This window comes from Siphateles boraxobius, unplaced genomic scaffold (genome assembly GCF_051911475.1).
Source record: "Siphateles boraxobius isolate OS27281-9 unplaced genomic scaffold, OSU_SipBor_1 352, whole genome shotgun sequence".
In the NCBI taxonomy this organism is placed as follows: domain Eukaryota; kingdom Metazoa; phylum Chordata; class Actinopteri; order Cypriniformes; family Leuciscidae; genus Siphateles; species Siphateles boraxobius.
Genome location: NW_027508978.1, coordinates 131,001 through 140,000, shown reverse-complemented (window position 1 = coordinate 140,000; position 9,000 = coordinate 131,001). Strand labels below are relative to the sequence as shown.

At 42.4% G+C, this 9,000-nt stretch overlaps 1 protein-coding gene across 1 annotated transcript in view; it reads right to left on the bottom strand.

The window, feature by feature from the left end:
* LOC143702850 (protocadherin Fat 4-like) overlaps positions 1 to 7,395 on the bottom strand; it is a gene marked incomplete at its 3' end in the record, with an annotated part of 44,758 nt that extends 37,363 nt beyond the window's left edge. Inside the window, exon 1 of the mRNA XM_077196745.1 lies at positions 1,848 to 7,395. Coding sequence (XP_077052860.1) covers positions 1,848 to 6,953 — 5,106 coding nt within the window. The remainder of the gene's footprint in view (positions 1 to 1,847) is intronic.
* Positions 7,396 to 9,000: the final 1,605 nt, after the last annotated feature.

Genomic DNA, 9,000 nt, shown 5'->3' with positions numbered 1-9,000 from the left:
CCGCCTTTTTTTCTTGACAAAATGGCACCAATCAATTAATCTTAAATTGGGTTTTCTGAGTAAACAAAGAGTAGTATGTGAATATTACAGATTACTAGATTTATACAATTATGTTAAGACATTACAGTTTTTTTCAACACTTTACACACATTTTCAAAACTTTGCCTCTTTTTTCAAAACTTTACTCACAAATCCAATAATTGCACACACAAAATGCAAAATGCCTCACATATCTTGCAAAATGAAGCAATGCATTTAAGGTTATGTCTGCATTAATCCGGATACATTTTGAAAACGGCGTTTTTGTTTAAAAACGCTAAATTCACCTTTACAACGCATGCGTAAACCCTCACAAAAGCTCACCGTGATGATACAGACGGAAAAATAAATAAAAAAGTTATCGCGCGATTCTTCTAACAGTATAATTTTATTTAGCAAAATATCTCACCAGGTCGCTCTCACTCACTTAATCTAAAATGCGACTGCACTCTTGCTTTGACACAGGACAGCAAATGTGAGTATATTTTCTGTCATCTTTGCAGGACTGTGATATGAAGAGTGTGTGAAGTAACATATTTCAGCAACAGTGTGAAAGTGAATAGCGCATTACAGGCACAGTTTATACACCGTTATAAACATGAATATCTATTAGTACAATATGAGTCACATGACTAAACTTTAAATACCTCCGTTTTGACAGTCAACACTACAACACAAAAATGACGTTTTCACATTTATCCACTTTGGAGAGCGTTTTCAAAAAGCTTCATTAATAAAAACGGCATCTCAGTGTGACTAAAGGTCAAAACTGAGAGAAAAAGATGCATTTTCAAACGAAAACTTATTAGTGTGGACAAGGCCTAAGAAAGAAACACACTATTCCGTCCTGCTCTTTCGTGTTATTAATATCTGCAATCACGCTGTCCGGGCGTCTGATTTGTTAAATTTGTCGCTGCTGATAAGAGAGATTAGTCCACTAGTGTGTATTTTACCCAGGATTCCCCTCTCTCTCTGTTAGAGCGACTCTCCAGTCTGAGATTAAGGCCTGTGCTCTCTCTGAGCTGAAACAATACAGTAAGCCTGCCAAAAAACAAAGCCCACATTCTCAAGTGCAAAGCAATTTATACTTAATACAACCCAGATCGGCTAAAAAAGAACAGGGGGAGGGAAAAAACGGAGGAACTTTAGTAATGCACGTACGGTTTAGCTTGGATATTTTCGCTCAGGTTTTTCCACCACATTCACTCAAATGACTTCAGCACATGTTTCAGAATACACTACCAGTCAAAAGTTTTGGATCTGTACAATTTTTAATGTTTTTTAAAAAAGTCTCTTCTCTTCTCTTCACACCATAAAAACTGAATTATTGTGAAATATTATTACAATTTAAAATGACTGTTTTATATGTGAATATATTGTAAAATGTAATTTATTCCTGTGATCAAAGCTGAATTTTCAGCATCATTACTCCAGTTTTCAGTGTCACATGATCCTCAGAAATCATTCTTGTCTCACTCATTCACTTCACTCATTATTGCATAGAGAGTTTAGATAAGGTATTTGGCTTCGGGAACACCCGTAATCTACTCCAGTAAAAAAATTCTGGAGAATGACCCACCCACACCCATGATTCTAATAATATTTCCCTGTTTTACTGTTTTTTTTTTTTAATCAAATAAATGTAGCTTTGATGAGCAGAAAATACTCGTTCAAAAACATAAAAAATCTTACCTATCCCAAACTTTTGATTGGTAGTGATATTGTACGTTCCCTTAGATTTCCTTTTACACAATATGCGAGAACCATCAAAATCAATCACTGACTCCAACAAAAAAACAGAAACTCACCTCGGCGTGTTGCGTTCTGGGCTGGCTAGCGTCGGATTCAATGGCGTACACGTCCAGCAAGTAGAGATCCGAGCCTTGCTCCCGGTCCAGTTCGGCAGCCGTTTGGATCATCCCAGTGTGGCGCCCGATGGTGAACAAGCGGCCCGCGGCCTTCCCTCCGCTACGAACCGAAACTATAAAAAACTCAACCTTGGAGCCGGTGCCACGAGGACTGGAGGCGTCCAGAGAGATAACGTTGGTTCCCGGTGGCTGGCCTTCCTTTAAAATGGTGATGTATTTGGGTTGTGAGAAAACCGGGCCATCCGTACCTTGAAGGAGGATTGTTAGCTCCGTACGTGAGGTTTTGCGATCCGTGCCGTGATCCGTCGCCGACACGGTTAAACTGTAGATGAGCTTCGAGGGAACGAGCTGAGATGCTAATCTGATATCTCCACTGTAGCGATCCATTATAAACGTGTCTGAATCTCCTCTTACAAGTTCGTACTCCACCTCTCCGTTCGCCCCTTCGTCTGGATCAAAAGCGATTACAGTTGTCAGAATGGATCCGATCACGATGTTAGATTCTGCAACTAGTGCATTCTGGGAGATAAACATCGGGATGTTGTCATTTTGGTCCGTCACCCATATAGTGACATTTTTAAGAGCGAAACGGCGAAACTCGGACGGCACGGCTTGGTCGGTTGCTTTGATTGTAAGCTCAAAAAGGTTTGAGAACTCTCTGTCAATGTTTTTATTTGTGTAGATAACGCCAGACGAAGGGTCTATGCTAAAGTGAGCACCCCTGGGTGTCTGCTGGACGATTGAGTACTCGAGCTCGCCGTTGATATCGGCGTCCGTGTCGTGAGCCGTAATAGTCATAACCGAGGTTGAGAGCGGGAGGTTTTCAGGGATTGACTTAAAAATGTCACCTGGTGTAAAAACAGGAGGGTTGTCGTTAAAATCCCTCACATGGATTAAAACAGGAATAGAGGAAGACTTAGACGGCCTTCCATTATCTTTAGCCGTCACGTTGAGTTTGTAAAGGGATTGAGTTTCATAGTCAAGTTTCTTGACGAGGAAGATGCTACCGGTGTTGGGACTAATGCTGAAAGTGCCGTGGTTGTTTGTAGCAGAAATGCTGTATGTGATTTCAGCGTTTGATCCCGAATCAGAGTCCGTGGCGGTAATTGAGGCGACTAGCTCTCCAATCCGCATGTTCTCCAGCACATCCACTGTGAGGGTTGATTTGGGAAAAGACGGAGAGTTATCGTTATCATCCAGAATGCTGATGCTCAGCACACAAGTGGATGACAGAGGCACAATCCCAGAGTCCTCCGCTATAATTTTAAGGGAGTAAAAGGGTGTCGACTCGAAGTCTAGTTTTCCCACTAGCGTAACCTGACCAGAGCTGCCATCAATGCTAAACTGTTTTTCCTCATTTCCCTCTATTATGTCATAGCGAACAAGTCCGTTTTTATTTTCATCCACATCTGAGGCAGAGACTCGGAGCAGTTGCGTCATATTTGGTGCGGATTCAGAGATTGAACCCTGGTAAATGTCTTTGGTGAACTTCGGTGGGTTGTCGTTGATGTCTTGTATGTAGACTTGAACTTTAGCCTGGTCTTTGAGAGGCTTGGGAAGGCCTTGATCGGAAGAAACGACTGTGAAACTGAACACCGAAGCTCCTCTTTGTCTCATGAGAGATTCACGGTCAAACTGTAGCGTGCTGGTCAACACGCCCGTAATGGCGTTGAGCTCGAAGTTTAACTGTGGCGTTTCAAAGGAATAACGGACTTCGCAGTTCGGCCCAAAATCTTTATCCTCAGCGAAAACACGCCCGACGAGAGATCCTCTTTCTCGCTCTTCCTCGAAGTGAAACACGTAATTAGTGCTGTTGAAAAGCGGACGATTGTCGTTGACGTCGTCGAGGAGAACCGTCACATTAACGCTCGCGCTCAGCGGCTCAACGGCTCTATCTTTAGCCACCACTAATAAACTAAACCGATCTTGTACTTCTCGATCCAAATCTGCTTTAATATACAACTGTCCATCGGGGAAAATCCCGAAAACATCGTTCGTGTTCCCGCTAGTGATGTCATACACAATTTCCCCATTGAGCCCAGAGTCTTTGTCGCTGGCCTCCACTTTAAAAAAACGACTATTTACCGGCTCGGATTCCAAGATGGTGACTTCGTAGGAGAGCTGGTCGAACACTGGCGCGTTGTCGTTTACGTCGTACACGCTAATAGTGAGAATAAAGCTGGATGTGCGCTGAGGGACGCCGAGGTCAGAGGCCACGACCTCCAGCTGGTAGGAACTGGTTGTGACCTCTAGGGGGCCGGTGAGAGAGATCAATCCGTGCTTTTCGTGAATGTGAAACAAACCTTTCGGGTTTTGTTTGAGGCTGTACACGATCATGCCATTGGTGCCCTCATCCGGATCAGAAGCTTTCGCCTGGAATATATGAAGACCGGCGGCCCAGTTTTCAACAGCGCTAACGTGCTCGACAGCATGAATAAAACGAGGAGCGTTATCGTTTAAATCTTTCACAGTGATATTAACTAATGCTTCCCCTGTAACCTCCCCACTCCTAGCGATCACTGTTAGCTGGTAAAACGCCTGTTCTTCTCTGTCTATAACACCTGAAGCTATGATCTGCCCAGTGCCGCGTTTAACATCAAACAAACCACGTTGGTCGCCCGAAGCGATTAAATAAGTGATATTAGTGTTTAGATCTACTGTAGTGGCCGATACAGTCCCAATAATGCTATCAATCGCCACATTTTCAAACATAACAAAGCTGTATTCGTTCAGACTGAATACGGGAGGGTTATCTTGTGTATCTATAACCGTGATCGTGACTATAGCGTGTGTGTGCGAACGCAACCCGCCTCCGTCGGTCGCCGAAACCTGCAGCTGATACGCGGTTTTTTCCTCTCTATCAAGTGGCATTAGAGTCGTGATTTTACCAGAGTTGCTGTTAATGTGAAACTTGTACGAGTCACCAGCAGTGATGGCGTATTTAACAGTGCCGTTGCGACCCAAATCAGGATCGGATGCGGTTACAATACTAACGAATGAGCCGGTCGGCTCGTTTTCTTTAACATTAGCGAAATATTGCACGGGGTAAAACACTGGGCTGTTATCGTTAACATCTTTCAGTGTGATATTAACTTTGCAGTTGGAGTGCAGAGGAGGCGTTCCTGCATCTGTGGCTTTGATATAGAGAAGATAAGAGCTTTCCTCTTCTCTATCTAACTCAGTTGCTGAACTCAAACGGCCTGAAATCGCATCTAATCTAAATTGATTCTGAACGCTAACAGGGGTTTCTGTGTCAAATGAGAATCGGATCGTGCCGTTTGACCCGAGATCCGAATCTGTCGCAGACAACACCACAAGCTCGGATCCGACAGGGGAATGTTCGACTAACGAAACGTGATATGTATTTTGCGTAAAAGTAGGGATTTGATCATTAACATCTGTTATATTCACAATCAATTTGGTGTAGGAGATTCTCGGCTGCAGGCCTTGGTCTTTAGCGCTGATATTTAGCACGATTTGAGATGCTTTTTCTCTATCGAGTTCTGCCGCACTGGTAACCAATCCACTGTTCTCACTGATGGCAAACCAACCCAAACTGTTTCCAGACACAAGTGAGTAACGGAGATTGGCGTTTTGCCCGGAGTCTCCATCTGTAGCCGAGACCCCTTTAATGTAACTGCCTTTGGGAATGTCTTCGCTTATGTCTACTTTATACACAGCTTCCTGAAATATAGGCGGATGGTCGTTAATATCATTCACAAATATAACCAAACTTGCGAACGACGAGCGAGACACGGGCTTGCCGTTATCTGACACTGAAACAGTGAGGTTGTATGAGGAGATTCTCTCTCTGTCTAACACACTTGCTACTTTGATCAGACTCAGATTTGGGACGGGCGAATTGTGAACGTCAAAGTGTCTTTGCTCGTTTCCACCGAGTATCGAAACCGAGATATTACCGTTAGCGGTGGACGAATCCGAATCAGAAACGGTCAATAATGCTACGACCGTCCCAACTTGTGCGTTTTCATCGACCGAAGCGAATTTGGACGTTGTTGGGAAGTAGCGAAATTTAACAACAGGGTCGTTGTCATTAACATCAAGCAATTTGATAGTCGCTTCAGACCTGACTTTGAGAGAGGGGATGCCGTTATCTACAGCATGGATGGTTAGGGAATACTCTTTCCTAGTCTCATAATCTAACCCGTCCTTTATAATAACAGTCCCGGTTTTGGGGTCAATCTGAAATGGAGTTCCTTCATCTAAAAAATATGTAATATCAGCATTCGCACCCTCATCCAAGTCTGTGGCTGATATCTGAAGTACACTGGAGCCAATGGCAGAGTCCTCAAACACACTGGTCTGGTACTGGTCCTGGTCAAACGCAGGAGGGTTGTCGTTTATATCCTGAATTGTGACGTTTACCTGCAGGTACCCGAACTTTTTAGGTTCTCCTTTGTCTTCAACCTGGATTAGGAGCTGATAGAAAGGGGTTATTTCTCTGTCAAGCCCTCCTGTGGACACGAGGTGCAGAAACGCGCCTTCACCGCTCGGGTTTACGGTGATATCCAAGCGAAATTTACGCTGATCGTTCCCGTTAATGATTCGGTAAGTCGTGTGATCCACTCCATTGGTCCCGATGTCTGAATCCGTCGCGGTGTCTAATATAACCTGACGCCCGTTACTCGCGTCCTCTTTAAACGACACCACGATTGACGCGTCGGGAAACACAGGCGCGTTATCATTTATATCCAGAACCACGATGCGAACTTCAGTTGGGTAAGTCGGCTGACTGGATAAAACTACAACATTAATGATATTACTCGGCAAAACTTCTCGATCGATCACTGAGGAAGTGTATATGACGCCAGTCGTGGCGTTGATGGAAAAAAGTTTGTGTTGTTCGCTGAATCTGTATGTGAAAGTGGGTTTGGTGTTGATAGTGCCCACATATGTGCCCATCGGCTGCTCTTCCAGAACCTCAAACTCCTGCCGAACTTGACTGGATAAAGAATAGCGCGATAAAGTCCATAAAACGAATAAAATGAGGTGCAAAGTGTCCATAGATGTACCTGAACGCGCCATGATCACAGATCCAGTCAGGGTTTTTCCAAGCCTGATACATTCAACTCACATTTGCATTGTATCCCAAAAAAAAAAAAAGAAAGAAAGAAAGAAAAAAGGATGAATATGTATCCAAATGTATCCGCTTTGTTGTTTTAAACAAACTTAAGGTAAAGTTGAGTTCTTACTGTTGTAATTCCACAGGTTTAATCCTTCAAAACTCCTTTTACGGGAGGAAAAAGAGTTCATTCGCATGCAGTAAAATCCTGTCAGAACTGTAAAACTCAACGCGTTCCTCTCATGATGAAGAAGATGATAATGGAGTTTCCATTGTGAGGAAAAAGCAAAAGTTCGCCGTCAGTAAATCCTCAGATCTCACACTGCACAAGAGTTGTTCCTGAAGGAAATAAAGGAGCTCTAATATTATCCCTGTGATTCTGATACGGGATGTCCCGCGGAATAACGGTGACCAAACTTCACTTTACTGCCGTGACAGAGAACAAAAGCCCGAGTTGAGAAAGTGCCCGCCCTCCTGTCCTGCTATTGGCTCTCTGTGTGAGACCCCGCCCCTCTCTGGCTCCCCTTTCTATTGTAAAGTCATCACCTCGGCTGCTGATTGGACGAGGAGGATGTCAATCATCGCATAGACTGAATATTACAAGCGAGTTGCGCTCCAGGTATTGGATGTACCGTTATGTGCCCACAATAACATTCCCAACTTAACTTAGTTTTATAACTCTCCAATAAATACATTTATATATTTGGTTACACTTTAAAATAAGGTTAATTAGTTAATAACATTAATTATCATCATGAACTATTAATGAACTACACTTATACAGCATTTATTAATCTTTGTTAATGTTAATGTCAACATTTACTAATACATTATTAAAATCTTGTTAACATTAGTTAATGCACTCTGAACTAACACGAACAAACAATGAATGACTATTTTTATTAACTAAGATTAACAAAGATGAACAAAAACAGTAACAAATGTATTGCTCATGGTTAGTTCCTGTTAGTTTAATTAACTGATGTTAACTAATGAACCTTATTGTAAAGTATTTTTAAAAATTAGCAAATGCTTGTAAATGTTGTATATATTTTATTTTATCACAATGATTTTTTTTTTCAATAACGTTTTTGGTGTTAAAAATCACAAGCTTTGGTTTCCCCCCCAATTTCAAGTCTTTTTTTCATATTAGAGTTTCTCATGCTCGGTTGGGAAATGAGCTCTATTAGTTTATTAAGTTACAAATGAGAAGCAACAGTTTATCAATGAAATGCCCTGCAGTTTGTGTCTATGCAGATTCAGCAGCGCGCGGCGCCATCTAGCGGGCATATAAAGTAGTTTAAGGTTTAACAGATGAATCCTAATCAAGTATTACAGGGGTCAAAATATCCTTTCCTTATTAACTGGTATTATAAGCTTCTCCTCCTCATCTGAGTGGAAATGAAATGTCCAACAGATCCGGTTCTCGTACTCCATCAGACAGTAAATCCGATTATCCGCAGGATCTGCCCTCTCTCCACTAATCTCCCTGCGTTCAGTCCTGTATGGTTATTCTGTTTGTGCTGATCTTTTAATCAGGGCCGATGCCTTGATGTTTCTTTCCTCTTTAATTAAAAACGTCTTCTGGGTCTGATGAGGCTAATTTTAGCCCATTAATGCAGCATTCATGTTCCACTGACCTACTTGAAGAACAAACAAGTACACAAATGCTCCAGGAAGCGTTTGAGACTTTATTGGTTCATTGACTAACTGATTTAAAATGGAAATTAGGCCTAAAACTAAAAACTCAGCATGCAGACATATACAAGAACTGCATCAGTCCAGCTTCTGTTGCTTTCAAACATCTAGTTCAAAACTGCATTCAAGAAAACGCTTGGAATATTTGTGGCATATTTGTGCAGGAAAACAAGACAGAAACATTTTTTTTTGCATTTTGGTCTGTGTGTGTGTGTGTGCGTGTCTGTCTGTGTGTGTGTGTGTGTGCGTGTCTGTCTGTGTGTGTGTGTGTGTATGTCTGTGTGTGTGTGTGTGTGTGTGTGTGTGTGTGTG